The sequence below is a fragment of the Hippoglossus stenolepis genome, chromosome 14 (assembly GCF_022539355.2).
Source record: "Hippoglossus stenolepis isolate QCI-W04-F060 chromosome 14, HSTE1.2, whole genome shotgun sequence".
In the NCBI taxonomy this organism is placed as follows: Eukaryota; Metazoa; Chordata; class Actinopteri; order Pleuronectiformes; family Pleuronectidae; genus Hippoglossus; species Hippoglossus stenolepis.
Window position 1 is genome coordinate 22,764,832 of NC_061496.1, and position 17,990 is coordinate 22,782,821.

At 38.5% G+C, this 17,990-nt stretch overlaps 1 protein-coding gene across 2 annotated transcripts in view; it reads left to right on the forward strand.

Annotated features, from left to right (window-relative positions):
• gabrb3 (gamma-aminobutyric acid type A receptor subunit beta3) overlaps nucleotides 1–15,337 on the forward strand; it is a 50,555-nt gene extending 35,218 nt beyond the window's left edge. The window contains exons 5-11 of one of the 2 annotated variants that reach the window (XM_035177426.2): nucleotides 499–719; nucleotides 1,031–1,113; nucleotides 1,723–1,860; nucleotides 4,208–4,360; nucleotides 10,018–10,262; nucleotides 11,228–11,311; nucleotides 13,226–15,337. In XM_035177426.2, coding sequence (XP_035033317.1) covers nucleotides 499–719; nucleotides 1,031–1,113; nucleotides 1,723–1,860; nucleotides 4,208–4,360; nucleotides 10,018–10,262; nucleotides 11,228–11,311; nucleotides 13,226–13,573 — 1,272 coding nt within the window. In that variant the 3' untranslated portion in view covers nucleotides 13,574–15,337. The remainder of the gene's footprint in view (nucleotides 1–498; nucleotides 720–1,030; nucleotides 1,114–1,722; nucleotides 1,861–4,207; nucleotides 4,361–10,017; nucleotides 10,263–11,227; nucleotides 11,312–13,225) is intronic. The other variant, XM_035177427.2, reaches the window with a different exon arrangement.
• Nucleotides 15,338–17,990: the final 2,653 nt, after the last annotated feature.

The window sequence follows — 17,990 nt, forward strand, 5'->3', positions numbered from 1 at the left end:
AGAACAAGGCCGAGCCAAGTGAGCTAGTAAAGAGCCCCATTAATGGCCTGGAAAAGCTTTTGTGTTTGATGGATACTGTTGTAAATTATTAAAATAGCTTCATATCATAGCACATACAGTATGGCTGATAATATTTCATGGTATCCTATCTCTATCTATCTATCTATCTATCTATCTATCTGTCTGTCTGTCTGTCTGTCTGTCTGTCTGTCTGTCTGTCTGTCATCTATCCATACATCCCAGCACACCGAACAGCAGAGAAGGATTTTGTCATTGACGCAGGTCTTGAAATACGTCTGCTGTCGACAGACTGATGAGAATCGTTGTCTGAAAATTCTATAAATATTATCTTTGTTATAAAAATCCATCCTAAGCTGTGGGCTGAAAAAAACATTCAGTTCAGACAGTGTGGGCTACACTGGCCTCGAGAAATAACTATCACTGACTCATGTTTAACTGCAAGTATAACTACCTGACATTCTGTTTTGCTTCCAACAGGACTACACACTGACCATGTACTTCCAGCAGTACTGGAGAGATAAGAGACTGGCCTATGCAGGGATCCCTCTCAACCTGACACTGGACAACAGAGTAGCAGATCAGCTCTGGGTCCCTGACACCTATTTCCTCAATGATAAGAAGTCCTTTGTGCATGGTGTCACCGTAAAGAACCGTATGATTCGGCTCCACCCAGATGGCACTGTTCTTTACGGCCTCAGGTGAGCACTGCTGTTGTTAACTTCTCAAACAGTGGCCCAAAGGGAAACATTTAGATTTATTTATTATTATTTATTTATTGATTTATTGATTTATTCAACATTATTCAATGGGTTTTGTTTGTTTAATTAAATTTTACTTATTGTCATTGGCTTTAAATGACAATTTGTTATGATAAAAAATAATTATTTGAACTGATCCTTCTTTGTTGTCCTTGCTTTATATATAAGGTAGCCAGTTTCTTAAATTCTACTGAGTATATACAATTATTCGGTTAAGTAAGACTACCTCTGTTGGTTTTGTTCTGGTTCAGAATCACGACGACAGCAGCCTGCATGATGGATCTGAGGAGATACCCGCTGGACGAACAGAACTGCACCCTGGAAATTGAGAGTTGTAAGTTTTAGCGCCACGTCTTGTGCTTCGTAAAGAAATACAGCCTTACAGCTCTACTTTTTCATCACTTAAAAATATGAACCGCACTGTAATTGTCGTAAAACGTTCTCACACTCCTCATCTCGTGGAGAGAGAAACTGCACCGACTGCTGAATTGCTTTCGATTTATTTAGACGTCGTATCTCAGGGAGATTGCCTGCTTCACCCTCTCCAGTCAAAGCTACTTGGTCTATCCAGACAGGTTTTAACCAGACAGTGGAGCAGCACAGTAGAGCATGGTCATAATTTGTCCAACTTCATACATCTTGATGATATGTCTCTCTGTGCTGCCATTAACTCTGCATGGATGCAAGGATTCCGGTATGTGTGTCTGCCGGCACGGACACACAGCCCCGTGAAGATTTACATCTGAAGCAATCAGCACTTCCAGCCACATGAGTCCATGTGATTCTAAGGTTTTGTTGTAAATCAACTGCAGCTGCAGTAGACAGGTCACTTAATCAAATAAGAACACATGATTAATACTACAAAACGAGACGACTGTAATTTCAGAGCTATTTCACTCATAAGAATCACGTCTCACCTCGTCATCTATGTCTCTCTTTGCAGATGGTTACACGACAGATGATATAGAGTTCTACTGGAAAGGGGGAGACGCTGCAGTGACGGGGGTGACGCGCATCGAGCTGCCTCAGTTCTCCATCGTCGACTACAAACTGGTGTCGAGGAATGTGGTCTTTTCCACAGGTAAGTGAACAGTCATCCTGAAAGGGGGCGAAAATCCAAATAATGCTATTCAGTTCACACATAACCGTTTATATTTCTCTTCAAATCCATGAGATAGCATCCTGCGGAGCACTTTTGCCTCTTTTGCTTAAATATTTAGAACTGAAATCCCACTGCATCAATGTTCGTGTTCAATTCCATGCCCTTAAAGCAGCAGGAAATGTTACATTTCTATAGTATTTCTCCATCACATGAAATATACATGGCTAAATCAGAAACATCAAGCACAAAACCTCTTAGTTATAATTTATTGAGAGTTCAATGCTTCAAAACTCAGCAGTTCTGCTTCAGGGGTGTGTTTATGTCGTTTGAAGAGATCGGACCAACAGTGACCAAACAATCCATCAAAGGATACACGATTTTAATTTGGAACTTGCTGGATACTATTTTGTGCAAAGTCGTCACACTTAACTTTTTGTCATGTGAAAAACAGGTCGAACTTCTGCAGGAAACTATAGTGGCTGAGATGACTCACACATGTGAAACACAACGGAAAACACAAATGCAAAAGCCACAACACAACAGAAGTGTGTGACAATCGATGTTGAACAGGAAATGAGCTACGTGCTGTAGTCAAGTGTGAAAACCTGGACAAGTCAGTCGCCACTTAAAATGTAATATAATGTAATGGAAAATGAGATGCTTGTCTATTTGAGGTGTTACGGTACAGGTGCTTTCCTCAAATAGACAAGTATCTCAATTGGCAACTGACATGTCCAGCTTTTCACAAATGATGACTCACTTGACCCATAAATCCATTATTTGACTAAAATAAGTAACTTTGCTCATTTCATTGATAACATCCAATGTAACTCACTTCAATTGTGGTAGTGTTTCTGTTGTGTGACTTTTGCATTTGTGTTGTGGCTTTTGTAGCAGAAAACTAGTTTTCGTCTGGTATTCCCATCACTCCTAGTCAGAAGCTGAGAGAGAAAAAGTCTCTAAAGTTTTACCTGAGGTGCCCAAATGTCAGCAGATCTCCTGTGTTTTGTTTTCCTGCAAGAGTGTACACATTCTTAATTAAAGGATTTTTCCTCATATCATGGCCTCTCACACTAGAACACAAGAACTGGGAATAATTATTGAGAGGCATGTCTGTGGAGGGATAGGAGGCAATTATCTTTGTTTCTTCAAGCTCCTGATAAAGGAAAGGTGGCTGTACTTACAGCGGTGTAATGTATTCATGAAGCAGAAAGCGCAAATGATTCTCCTGTAATACAAAACCTCAGAGGCACCAAAACGGTGATTATTCCCACTGCTGAATTAGTGACAAGGAGAATGGATATTTTTACTGAACATTCTGTGGGGGATGATACTGAGAGAGCTGATTGCAAGTATGTGATATTTAACATTTTCTATTTACAATGGCATGATTGGGTACACGTTTACAAAACACAGATGACAACACCCACACCACTCATACTGTAATTGTTAAATTCCGAAGCTACAGCTGCAGCCGGTGAGCTTTAAATAAAGCTTAGATATTAGCTTTGCGTTATGACTGGGAGCTAGCCTGGCTCTGTCAGAAGGTCAATTTCATGTCTGTGTATCAGCACCTAAAAGGTCACTAATCAGCATTTAACATCTCATCATTAAATCACATTATATTTATAATAAGAATTCAAAGTCATTTATTAGTCCCACAATACAGAAAATAGACTTTATATAAAGATGGACGACATGACAACTCCCCAAAAGTAAAGCCAAAGCATCTTGACCGCCTCCTGGTGGCCTGCTGCAGTATCGGTCATAGACCCCGTCTCCTCCATGTTGGCAGAGAGAACATGGGCCCAACTGAAAAGTCAGAATCAAGAAATCATTACAGGTAGTTCTTATCACACTGATGTTTGATAACGTGTTAATTATTCCAGTAACTTTATTTTAATTATTAATTTGATGCTTTAAAAAGTAAATTGTCATGATGGTCGCTACTGCGCAGACTGGCTCCACATTACATCATCGATAGTGGCCTGTGGAAGAAAGTGGAAACACGTGATCCATCTTTATATCCAATTTATGATAGAGACATTATAATAATAATATCGAACTATTCCTTTATGCATTGTACTAATATTGATAGCTGCGTAACCTGTGTGTGTGTGCTCATATTTTGCTCTGTAGTGTATATTGTGGTCCTTGCGCACAGATAATCTCAAGGCTAAATGTTATCAGATGATTTGCAATTCAGGCCACACTTTCTATGGAGATGAATCCAGTTCATGAGACCATTGTCACAGGAATCAAAACAAAATTCTTGAATTAAAGGTTTAAGCTGTGTCCCCTTCACCTTGGACTTGTTTTCCTGCAGGTGCCTACCCTCGACTGTCTCTGAGCTTCAAGCTGAAGCGAAACATCGGATACTTCATCCTACAGACGTACATGCCCTCCATCCTCATCACCATCCTGTCTTGGGTGTCTTTCTGGATAAATTATGATGCCTCGGCTGCCAGAGTTGCATTAGGTATGATGTGTCCAGTAGATTGACCTCAGTTCTGTGGTTTCACCTTCAGATAGACTGTTGTATTTTATGGTTTGGGCACATGGGTCCGTGAACAGTGACAATCTCTGTCCCACAGCTACAAACCGGACAGACGACAGATACTAGGATATCCACCCAGTCAAAATGATTTTCTTAAAAACCTTAAAACTTAAAACTAACAGAACAATTATTCCTTTCAAATTAACATATTTATCTTAAGAAAAAAGGAGACATTAATATAGCATGACACTATAGTGTTCTTGATTGTTAAAACTTGATTTGCAGTCTTACTGCTGCGGTGTGCACAGGCTGAAAAATATTGAAGAAACTGTTTTGCACCAAGAAAATATGAATTTTCTGGAACACAGACTTTTCAATGATCCATCTTAAAAGTGTATGTTTGATATGGGGCTTTAGTTATTTATTGCTAAGGAATCCTTAATGGATTTTTTAAAAAGGGGTTGAATAACTATGGTCGACCTGTGAAAAAAAAGGCTTGACTGAAGAGAACTATTGACTATCTGTTGTACATCTGGTACTATTCAGTTTAAACGTCTTTAAAGAAGTGTCAAGGCAGCGGGTAGCAGGCCTTTAGGTGCTGAACGTTTTCTGTCTATGCTGCATAGGTGGTGGAAATATGCCAAATGAACTATACAGAGGTCTGATGTGGGAGGGAGAGGCTACACAGTCATTCTGCCTGAGATGGAGTTACAGACTGTTTGTCTTTTCTTTAGAATTTTATCTGTGAAAAAAGGTGCAAAGTCACCGCGGTGTGGCAATACATTTAACAACATGTGTTAACAACTCTGCTTTACTATATCATTAAATGTCTTTCTTCACATTGTTGAAACCTAGAACCTGACTCAAATAGATTATTGGGGTTAATGCTGATACCAAAATGAGGTAGTTAAAGTACCTTTCTGATACCATTGCACTAATAATATGTATATCATATATCATATTGATATTTTACAGTTTAATCATACAATGTATGTATACTTTATTTTGAATAAATATAAAGAAAAAGAAAAAACACAAATCTAACCAAATATCTAGACCTCAAATTTAGAAATATAAGTCAAATGTAAACAAAACTGCACATCTTCTCTACAGTTTATTCTGTAAAAAAAGTTTTCATATCGCAAACATAAATGCAGATGCCAACATTTCATGGGCCAACCAATAAAGTGGTTGGGTTCTATTAATAAATAATACTAAGCTTTTATTCTTTCTTAATTGCTCTAACTCCCCATTTCTCTTCAGTTTGTGATTTGATAATCTCTTCTCACAAACCACCGATTTGATGGTGCTTTGCTGCAGTTGTGAACCATCGCTGTCCCACAGGTCATAAAGGACAGATTCAAAATAGGAGATAGACATAAAAGAAAAATATGACATTTAAGTGGGAGGTAATGAGATGCTCTGAATGGATGGCTACACAGCAGAAAATGTGACTGTTGTTTCACGGACCATGCTTATGATTGATGGCCTTTCCTCGTCCTCTGAGGCATTGCAGTGTGGAGAAAGCATCTGCTGTGAGCTCATGTCAAGCTCATGAAGTTTACCATACTGTGACCTGACAGGATGATAGGTTAGACCTCATTGGCGAACACAGATCATAACCAGGGGATGGGACCTTTTCCAATAGTTAGTGGAGTCACAGAGGTATTGAGAAAAATAGCTTTTTAGGCCTCAGATTAGTGCACTGGTGGTAGTTAAAGCGGCCCCAGTAAATATGTTATATTAACAATAGATCACATTATGATGTGTCATGTGAAAGGTGTAGCTAAAAATGACAAATTCAAGTCAGAACAATTCCAACCCATCCCTGGGTCATGGGCATGGCAGGGAAAGATTGTGATATGACATAACATACTAGTGGTGAATTATTCCCACGTTAGTCATATGTTGAGATAAATAAGATACAAAAATAAAACAAAATGAAAAATGATACATACTAAAAGTACCATCATGTGTGTTGCTTGGAGTCTGTTTGAGTCCGATGCTCAGTGGTGTAATAGGAGAGTGAGTACTCGCACTTTCCACAGGCCTCTGGGACTGAAACAGATCTGAGGTTCAGTTCCCTGGAAAACACCCTACTTCCTCTGTACTGCATTGATCTCTGCTGAAATATTTGCCTTAATGGAAATCCTCATTCATCATCTGTGCACTCAAGCGAGAAAGAGCAGCTTCCTGCAGCTTTCCTTAAACATCAGCAGTGATAAGAAGGATGAGGTCGATTATACAGAAGCACCTCTTCAGGGTCAGACCTGTTCAGGGGACACACTCCTCTGGTTGAACTGCTGTAACACCTCCTCCTTTAGAAAACCACTGTCTGAGACAATGCAAGATCAATGCAATTTAGAAACCATTTACACTTAGTGTATTATCCAAATCCAAATTCAATTCTCTTTATATGATTTACTCCAGGTTTCATTCCTCTCCACCATTATGGTGGCATGAATATCTCCATAACTAGGCTGCATTTGTAGGTATATCTATCAGGCTTATGTTAGATAAGTGGGAAATTATGTTTAATGTGGGACATTAAGAGTTCATACGGTATATTTACTTAGAATCTCACTGGTCTATGGATTTATATCAGGTAATTGACCATTTGCTGAATGCTTTCTCATCTCTAGCAGGCAAACATTTAGTTTGGTAGATTTATTGTTGCTGGCTAATAAAGCTAACAACAGCATGAAAACACTGTCTTTAAGTGGCATTGTAATGTTTACCAGTTTCATTTAGAGGTAAGAACCTAGTTAACAGGTTAAATATGCTTACCATGCACCTGATTAAAAAACTGTGCTAAAGCTGTTTTCTTTCCATGCAAAATTTTAGCAGATTTTTTAATATGGTTATATTTTAAATTTAATTAGTATTTTTTTACTTTCGGAAAACAATTATGGCTAAAATATGATTTTGAGAATTGTATTTTAATTGTATATGATTTCTTGAATAATCTCATGACCATCCTTCTGCATCCTGCGACCCCCCAGGGGGTCCCCACCCCTACTTTAGGAACCACTGATATAGATGGTATCGAAATATGGACATCTTTGTTCTTGTATTACAGTGTGGCACTAGTGAGGCTCTTTTGCTGTTAAACTTTTCTTCATAGTCAGATAATTTGTTTCAGAAGAGAAAAGGCTTTTAAGATGTGCACTAACCAACGTGTTTTACTGCTTTTTGAAGTTCCCTAATTGTAGAGCAGGACAGAGCTACTAACATTAGCTTACATTCTTGTAGCATTCAGGTGGTTCTAAACAGTAGGGAGGTACTGCAGCATATATGATGAATGAATGAGCTTTTTTTTTTAAGATAACCTACAACACCACAATCTAATTGATGTCCTCCTTGACCTTTGACATGCTGATGTCTGGGGTGTACGTTACAGAAAATGCCTATTAATTTATACTTTACTTTTCGTTTCATGTATTGGTTTGGATTGCTGACAAAACACCTCCCTATAAACTCTTTAAATGCCCACGGCAGCCTAATGCACATCACTTTAACATAAAGTTGTGATAAATCATCGTTGAGAGGAATTTATCCTGAGTGCATTTAGGGACTTTCTAAAGTAAAAAAAAAAGATAAACCAAAGAGATAGCATATGATCTGCAGTTGTCACACAGGAGTTAATGGTAAATACAGTCTGTCCCTGTCTGTTTAAACTGATAACCAGCACATAATCAGTTTGCTCTCTCGGACAGAGATGATCCACAAAGCACAGAAGAGTCTGTCCTGTGGTCTGCAGCCTTTGGTTTAACTAAACATGTGGAGAAGACAATGGGCTGATCCATGATGATGATGGCCTCCCCCCTCAAGGACTGTTTGTTCCCTGAGTCGCCCCGGATGGTGGATTACAGAATGAATAATCTGTTTTTGTTGCTTGCTGTTGATTTGGATTTTTATCTAAATGTTATACACCTTTAATAGAATGTTTCAAATTAATTTGATAGTTTCTTTATTTAGGATAGGGTTCTTTATGAAAAAAAGATGACTTTTACACGTTGATATAACTTTATGTCATTTCTAAATAACAAACATTTCCTTAGTCATTTTTTCATGATGCTTTTTTGGTAAAATTGAGCTTGGCCTGCATGAGGCAAGGTGATTCAGGCTTTTTAAAGGCCTAACACAAGTGTCCCAGATAACAAGTGACCTGTCCCAGATTATCAAATTTAGGCAGAATTTTCTTTTTTGACATAAACAACACTAAAAGCTATGATATCTCCATTATTTCTTCTGGTGTGGTTAGAAATCATCTTATGGATTACAGGAAGGTATAATATGTTGAACTAATATGTAAAACAGATATTGGAAAAAGACGCGGAAGTCAAAATTGCAAAAAATGTCCCAGATTACCAAAATTCACCCTATATGATTATCAGTTCTTTACCCGCCCATGTACTAGTATTCACTGATGCGATGTCAGAGGTCAAGTCCACAGTACTGCTGTGAAAATGTTTGAGGGTTTGTTGAGAAGAATCTCCTCTGAGCTCTAAGAGGCTTTAGATTCTTGTTCTTGCCTTTGTTATGCAGAAATCGATGCCATGTATCTACAGCACTCTTGACACCCACACATACAGTACAGTGCAACAGTTTTGGTCTAATTATGTAAGCCTGACAGAAATAGACACACTGTCCAGGCTGGCGACATCCAGGAGACTAAAAACAAAACACATTTATTAGTGATCATGCAGAATATCAAGAGAGTTACGACACTGCTGTTCATTTAGCTGCTGTCTGTTCTGTCTTTGTATTCTACATGAGCTGTAAACCATGTAGTGGAGCGGTTTCATCAAAACAAAGAAGAAGGTTCATAACCAGGTTGGAGGGAATTGTATCTGCAGCAGATGAAAGTGACTCATATTTCTCATGTTTAGACCTTGACTGATAAAGTGTTCTCTCTTAATGAGCTAATACAATTCTAATTTATTCCACTCCTCTAATTTTATTTAAAAATGAGGTTACAGAGACTTGTTTGCTTTGCATGCTGCTCTTCTCACACAGAGTTCTATCAGCAGCAATTTGACCCGTGTGCCTTTAGACTGACTGCTTAGTAAATCATTTGATTTCACATCCCAGCAGCTGGTGTCCACTCTGCTCTGACTGGCACATCACTGATATCATCAGACAGAGGTTGATTCAAACAGGGTTGTCCAACCACAATACAATCTACTTTGTTGTGTTAACTTTCATAAATGATTATGATTACAGCATTAAGTAGGCACAGTGTTAGTATTTTACTCAGAGATCAGTTGTATATTATATATCCTGTGGATATATCAGTATTATATCTCCCCATTACAACTTAGTTTTGACTATTCTTTTTTTTGATTTTGTCTCTTGAACATCTCCCGACTATATGTATTGTAACTGTAGCAGAATAGTATAACTGGAATAAATACCATTTTAATTGACATTTACATAAATTCACCCAAAACGTTTACATCTGCATTATGGCTAAGACATAAATCTTTATGCATATAAAAATGCCTCATATAGCAAAGTTCCCTGGAGCTCAGGCTCTTACAGGATAGAACAAAAGAATCTGTACCTAAATATTTAAGATTACTTGTGTCGTCATGTTGCTCACCATGGGTTTCTCTTAACGTCTCTTTTTCTTTCAGGGATCACCACTGTCCTGACCATGACAACCATCAACACCCATTTAAGAGAGACTCTGCCCAAGATCCCATATGTCAAAGCCATCGACATGTACCTGATGGGCTGCTTCGTGTTCGTCTTCCTGGCTCTGCTGGAATATGCCTTCGTCAACTACATCTTCTTTGGGAGAGGTCCTCAGATGCAGAAGAAGCTGGCAGAGAAGGCCCAGAAGGCCACCAATGACCGCAACAAGTTAGACAGGCCCAAGGTGAGGAAACCAGTCACACTTTATTTCACACGAGTTGCACAAGCAATGTCAACCTGCTCTTAAGTAAATATAATGAAACCAGGGTTTATTCTAGATCTGGGTGTTGTGGCTCAAATCGGTATGATGATGAGGATGATGAGATCAATAGCAATATTTGTGGTATATAGATATTCAGTATATTGTGCAAATTAAATAAAATGAAGCTTGGTTTTCCATGAATGAGTATTGTCAGAGGTGTAAGGAATTTACTGACAACCAAATAATTTATTATATTATTAATTATCTTTTTATACTGTAACATGGCCTCTTAAACAACAAGAGTATAAAGTTAGTATTTCTCAGTAATTCCTAGGCTCATTATACTATTCAATACTTTACTATTGAAATCTTATGTTGGGGTCCTAACTAATCAATAAGTCCTAATTAATTGACACTTTTGTAAATAGTCCATAGCTACAAATATGTATCAATTTCACATTATCTCATTTATTTGTACACGATGTCATTCAAAACTTTGGTCAAATTTACAATTACAATTGACACACCAGTGATATATAACTTGAAATGTACCTATTAGTTACAATATTTAAAATGAAATTCACTCTTTGGATTTGCAGTTTCAAATTACCTGACAATGTGGGGCCTAAATTTGGATAAGAGTATGTTGGGATTTTAGTGTCCCATCACAGACAGCAGCTTCTAGTTACAGAAGTCCTGTAAATAATTACATTATATCTTAACTGCGATGTCAACAGCCATGATTCATTTTCAAACATAGAAATGAAGATAAAATTTGCATTGGAGTCTTTTCCTATATCGTTCACATTTAGGTGGATATAATTTAAATTTGATGAAATCATTTCCAAGTCACTGTCGCATCAGAGCCTGACTGGTCCTCACAGCGTCCTCTCTCAGGCCAGAACAAAGCTCAGACAAAGGCGTGTGTTTGTGTTTTTCCTGGATAGTCTTCCATTCTGGAAGGAGGCAATTGCAAGTCTTCGTCTGTTAAACTGTCCAATCAGGTACAAGGGCGTCATCCCTCACAACGGGTGAGTGTCTGTCACTTCCTGTTGTGTCATATCTGTGAAACCTCAAGTCAAACTTCGCTGCTGCAGGGCAAAGTTTGACCTCCTCGTGTGACGGAGGAACGTGCTTTATCCCCAGCAGCCATGTCCGTCACCATCACCATCACATATTCCTGTGCGTTGCCTTTTCCTCTGTGGTGATTTACCTTGGTATTATCCTCATGTTTCAGTTGCTTTCTAATTATTCAAACCAACATGTTATTCTTAGATACATGTAGATGCCTACATTGTTGTGTAATACTGCAGGAGTCATCAACCTCTCTACTTAGTAATTGTTGCCAGGGCTGCTCAATACGGAAAATCATCATCACTGCAATATTAACTTGAAAAGTTATTTAATATATCCTATACAGTAAATGATTAAAATAAAAAAATCACTTCATAATGAAGAATTGTCTTCTTTACTCTACTGATTATGGAGCATTTGGGGTAATTACATCTACACTGAACTCAAATAAAAAAAAACTGAACATGAACTAGAAACACACACCTAGAAAGACACTCAGAGAGTCCATACCTCTATCAAGGCAGACCCCCTCTATCAAATGTATGAAAATGCCACATCTCACAATGTTAGAGAGAATAAAATCCTAGATCAGCCCCCAAATCCAGATTTGCACCAAAATGTAGTATTCCTCCTTTGAATATGCCCCACCGCTCCGGTTGAGTTGTTTTTGCATAATCCTGCATTCAAACATACAAATGCAGACTAAAACATCCTCATTATCATAATTATGATAACATAACTTGTATGGGAAAAAAATTAAAATAATCTATTTTCCCGAAATTAAAAAATATGAGTCCTGGACTTACCTTTGATACTATAATAACTCTTATCATGTATTAAATATTTATCAAAAGATCAATCCACCACTATCAATGAAATGCTAGATTAATGTATTTCATTAATATATAAAATTTGAACTACTACTGTCTTTCCATTAATACCTGTGGTCTTCGTAGGTGTATTAAAGATCAGCCATGTCAATATTTTCCGATGTCAATTTTTGTAATATTCCTTTTGTGTTTCACATTGTTTTGACCAAGAATTGGAGCGTGTCTACGAGAGGTTCAGTAGATCCCTAAGTGAAGTGAATCATGTGTTTTGAAAATGTTTAAATAAGTGAGAAGAAGGACGGTCAGACTTCTGTTGGGTTGTCTAAATGATCTTTTAATAAATGTCATATATCAATTTTCCCCTCAGCATGTCAGTACCGAAATATGTAACCAGTATGAATGTGGAAGTGCAGGTTTTTCTGTGAGAAATAAGACAGAAAGTGATTTTACCTGGTTTATAAAGCTGTTCAGGACTCCTGTGAAGTATTTGTCTGAATTTATACCAAGATTATTTGTTTTGTTTCCAGTCATGTGCAGCTCTTCAAGGGATCAGTGGAAAGTTTTAATCTGGCTTGACCTTTAGATGGCACAGATACATATAAATGATGTGTACTGAGAGTGTGAGGAGGCATGTTGGTCGTCATTAGTTTGCACCGAAGTGGGACCAGAGTAGGAAAATAAATATTCACTTTGTCACTTCCTCTCACGGCTTGTGACCACATTTATTTATGTGTACACCTTGTGCCTCTACTTTTGCCACATGGGTCTGAATGATTTATTTGTTTTCGTGTGGGAAGAAATAGCTGTCATGACATTAGTATTAGAGCCGTCCAGTCCTTGAGCTGATTTGTGAGAAGTGATTTAACTTTGGGACAGGAACCCTGCTTTTGAAGGCCGCTCTCTCTGTTTCCAGGTTGTAATCTATCAGCCTGCAATGAGACGCCGGCCCCGGGGCCTGACGTATGCTGCACATGTGTCATCAGTCACTGAAGCCTCAGCTCACAGACCATTTTTAACACTGCTCCTGTCTGTTGTGCCCAGGTCGACTCCCAGGGGAACATTTTGCTGACAACCTTGGAGATCCACAACGAGATGGGAGGGAATGAGGTCACAACCACCGTGAGCGAGACTCACAACTCTTCCTCCATGATGTTTGACAACACGGGGGTCCAGTACAGGAAGCCGAGTGGGCCACGGGAGCCGGGCCGCCTCAGTGTAGACAGAAACGCACATCTAAAGAAGACCCGTCTGCGGAGACGATCCTCGCAGCTCAAAATCAAAATCCCAGACCTCACCGATGTGAACGCCATCGACAGATGGTCTCGGATAATATTCCCCTTCACCTTCTCCCTCTTCAACCTAATCTACTGGCTTTATTATGTCAATTAATGCACTGATGTTTTTTAAACCCAGCTCGGTCTCATTCTTGTTTTTGAATGAGAGAAAACATTATGGTGTGACCCTAATGAACTTTTTTTTACACAGCAGGGCAGACTTTGATCAGAGAACTGTCACTCAGGCAGTGTGCACATACACCGTCACCACGAGGATTTATCTACAGAATGTGTATGTATGTGAATGACTCTGCTCTGTTCTGACTCATGTGGAGACCTGGGACATTGTACAGTATCTCATGGGTTGAAGCACAGACTCTTATTTATATTGTTTTAGGTCAGTTATGAAAACTGTACCCATAATTTCAGTTTATAATGTGGTCACTTTGTTACGACATATTGCGACTGACAAGACAACTGACAATGATTCATTGTATTATTACATTACATGATTCCCTTGTTATAATGGTATACACACACAGGCCAAACTCTGAGTTTATGATCTGGACACGATTTGCACCGAAACCAGACTTGAAGGAATGGTTGTAAATTTTGGTAATATGCTTTTGTTTGCTCAGAATAAGTGTAGCAAGATAAATATCACTCTTATGATTTTACAATCGATATCAAGTTATCCACAGCAGTATTTCGTACCCCCCCAACTATTCCTTTAAATTGCCTTGCAGTTGATACCACCAACTGTTGCTGTTTTGAAAGGTCCACACAGGAACTGCGTTATAACCTAAAAACACAGGGGGCCTTGTGGAAATCCATACCAGCATTTTATAAAAGCCATTATTCTGTCATTCACTGCCTCTATTTAAAATAAAATTTTAACATACTGTTGGAAATGGGCTTTGATGAAGTTTGATGAACAGATTGACACCACTCTCATGTTTGTCTGTTGAGTATAAAGATAGATATAAGCATAGCTTAGCTTAGCTTAAAGACTGGAAACATTGGCAAACAGCGAGCCTGTAATCCAAACAGATTGTGTCTTTACAGCCGGTTACATGCTGTAGCAATTTCTTGGCTGTACAAAACTGGTAATTTTAATTTGTTTGTTTCGATTAAACTGAGATATTAAGTGTTAATTAGTGAGCTTTAGGGCTTCTGGTAAGTGGATTCCACCATTGGATCCGTTTGTTTTTAGCCTTTATGCTAAGCTATGCTAAGAGGTGCTAAGCTTGGCTAACTGGTTTTCATGCTAAGCTAGCACGTGAATGGTATCAATTTTCTCATCTAACATTCAACGAGAAAGTGAATGAAAATATTTCCCAAAATATCAAACTATTTCTTCAACATTTGCAATTACCCATTTAATGTTACTTATTTGAAATGAAAATTCATATACAAACCAACAAATGAAAAATGTCTCACATGACGGCAGAAAAAGGTGCCCATGCTCGTGTAGTAAACGTTTACATTATCTTATCAGTTTACAATACTTATTTTATCTATTTATTGTCATTGTGCTTTTAGGACTGCTGTCATATTTTTAAAGTTATTCAATACACCATATCTCACATGACGACCTTCTTCTTTCTGTCAGACTGCTTGCTGTATTTGGGAATGAGTGCAGATCACTGTTGCAGATCTCATGTCAGGTTTTCTCCTCACGCTCACATTTCTTGACCCTCCCTGGAGTTTAATGTACATACTGTAACTGCACATTTTCGTTCAGCTCACATTCATTACATGGCTATGTTGTCAACAATGTTTTGCTCAGTGAATTCTGGACTTGCTGTTTTGTTTTGTTGGTCTTTACTCAACATTATCATTTCCTATTTGTGTTGTAAATATAAAACACAATATCGCAGCTTGTGATTATTTCTATTCTTTCTTGGAGGAGGAAGTAGATGATGTGAAATACTGCAAGTGGAGGAATTGGGAGCTATAAGCAGTACCCCGTCTCCAAAGCAACGACACCTCTCGCAACGCACCATCTGCACCACTTGGTTGAGCGACTTACAGCGCGTAGGAGTGACACCACCTGTCAGCAGTCCACTCAGCTTAGCGACACTGCTTGACAGAGCCCAACATTCCATAACAAATCAAACAAAAACGCATTACTAAGGTGCAGCACTTCCAAAGAATGTGGAGACTTGAAATATTAACTGCACTTGAATTCTATTGGTTTCCTAAATTGCCCCAAAAAACCCACTTCAACTGCTGTTTTTTTTTTTTTACTTATCTATACTGGTAATTGTACTGACTTGACAAAAGCCTAATGTGTGTGTCATGTTACTAAACCCCCAATTGTTTAGTATTTATAAGCATTAAGTAAACTCTTAATAAAATGTGTTCCTTGACAATACAAAAGAACTGTAACTGGTATAGTAGTAATTATCAGGGCTGCCCCCAAATAGTTTGACAAACATTTTGTCATTGAGAGTTTTAGTCGCCAAGTTTTTATTGGTTTGTTGATCAAAGGAAAAAAGAATCAAACTCCACAGGATGTGACTGCACTCAGTTACTGACAGACGTTAACACAGCTGGTCCCTGTGGTTATTAGCTCGTAATTATACATGGAAAGTGTGGGATCGTTTCGAGAGAGTGAAGAACTCTGGAGGCAAACTTTCACCTATAGTTTTTTTTACATAAGACATGGCTTATCTGAAGCATGTAAGTAGCCCAACATTAGCCACTTAGCATGGCAGCTCACTGGAAACTTAGCCTGGAAAGATAAATATGCCCCATCATCACATTCATAATCATTACCAGCCAATAGTCTGCAAGTTTAGAGATTAGTTAGTTAGTTAGCAATGTTGTGAGTAACATGGTTAACATTTCGCTACATTGCATAAAAATACAAAGTTGTTATAGTGAGCCTTTAAAACGTACATTTCACAAACGCACACAAAGCATTGTTGAGATATTTAACCTTTAGACGAGAAATAAAACCCTATGGTGCCGTGGTACTCAAAGAAAAGTCAGGGAACAACTAACACAACTTCTTGGGTTTCATCCTTTCAGGACCATGAATGTCAGCGCAAAAGTTAATGGTCCAAATATTTGTTTAGATATTTCATTCTAGAACAATATCTCAGACAGAATGTGAGCAAAACAACTTTGCTATCGTTTGTTTCCATCTTTCACCGCAGTGTATATCATAGAGGTCATTTTATCTGCCAAAAACACACACACACACAAAATAAAAGTGTGTGTGCGTGCGCGTGCGTGTGTGTGCATGTGCGTGCATGTGCGTGCATGTGTGCTCTTGTACAGCAATCTTTGTGAGGACCAGTTTGACCCTACAACCTACGGAGTGAGGACCTTTTGGGAAAGTGAGGACATTTTGGCCTGTCCTCACTTTGTGACCCCCCTTTAATGGACTGTTTGGGGGTTAGGACGTGGGTTTTGATGGTTAGGGTTAGAATTAGGTTTAAGTTAGGTTAAGGGTTAGGGTTAGGCACTTTGTTTGGATGGTTAGGGTTAGGGTAAGGGGCTAGGGAATGAGTGTCCTCACTAAGAAGCTGTACAAACGTGTGTGCGTGTGCGCGTGTGTGTGTGTGTGTGTGTTATACAGTCTATGGTAGCAACACCACTGAGGTCATGGCACAGCGCCTCTCACTGGGGCAATGCTGGTATAATTTTCACCTATAAAACAGCTGTAACCGTTCCTTCATCGTTCATTAGTCGTCTACATTCTTCATTTATTCTCCTCGTTCTTTCTCTGATGTATTTCATTTCCTCAAACGTTAATCATCCTAATCTCATTTCTGTCACTGCGCCTGTTTGTTCCTCATTCCCCCGCTTGTGTTAATGTTGTGATTGGTGTAGTGTGGGATGAATGGATTGAAGGATTTTTCTGCTTGATATGCCGACACGGTTATAATTTAATTTGCAAATTAACATCTGATTTACAGTGCTTCACCTCAGATAGATGAACAGCGGGTGTGTATTCCTCTGCATCACTGTGATGTGACACACAGGCAGCCATTTTTAGGACATAATCTGACTGAAATTAAAACTGGTAGCTGGCTTTAATGTTGGGGCAGATGTGTTTTTAATTTAGTCAAGTCATGAAGCCATCGAAATTAATTGAAACTATAAAATTTGTTTTAATGGTTGATGGTTCAGAATGGACTCTTTAAAATAGGCTACAAATATACACCAATCAGCCACAACATAAACATTTTAAACGATAGTTGGCTTTCTGTGTGTGTGTGTGTGTGTGTGTGTGTGTGTGTGAGAGAGAGAGTGAGAGAGAGTTCTAACTTTCCAAAAAGTGTACACTCTCATTTTATAAATTACCTGTGCATCATTTACCATTAAAGGGATAGTTCACCGGAAAATGAAAATTCACTCATTACTCACCACTGTGCCGATGGAGGGGTGGGTGAAGTGTTTGAGTCCACAAACCACTTCTGGAGTTTCAGAGGTAAACAGCGTTGCAGCCAGATCCAATAGAATTGAAGAAACTGGGGACTGAGCCTTCAAACGTAAAAAAAAAGAAACTAAAATGAAAT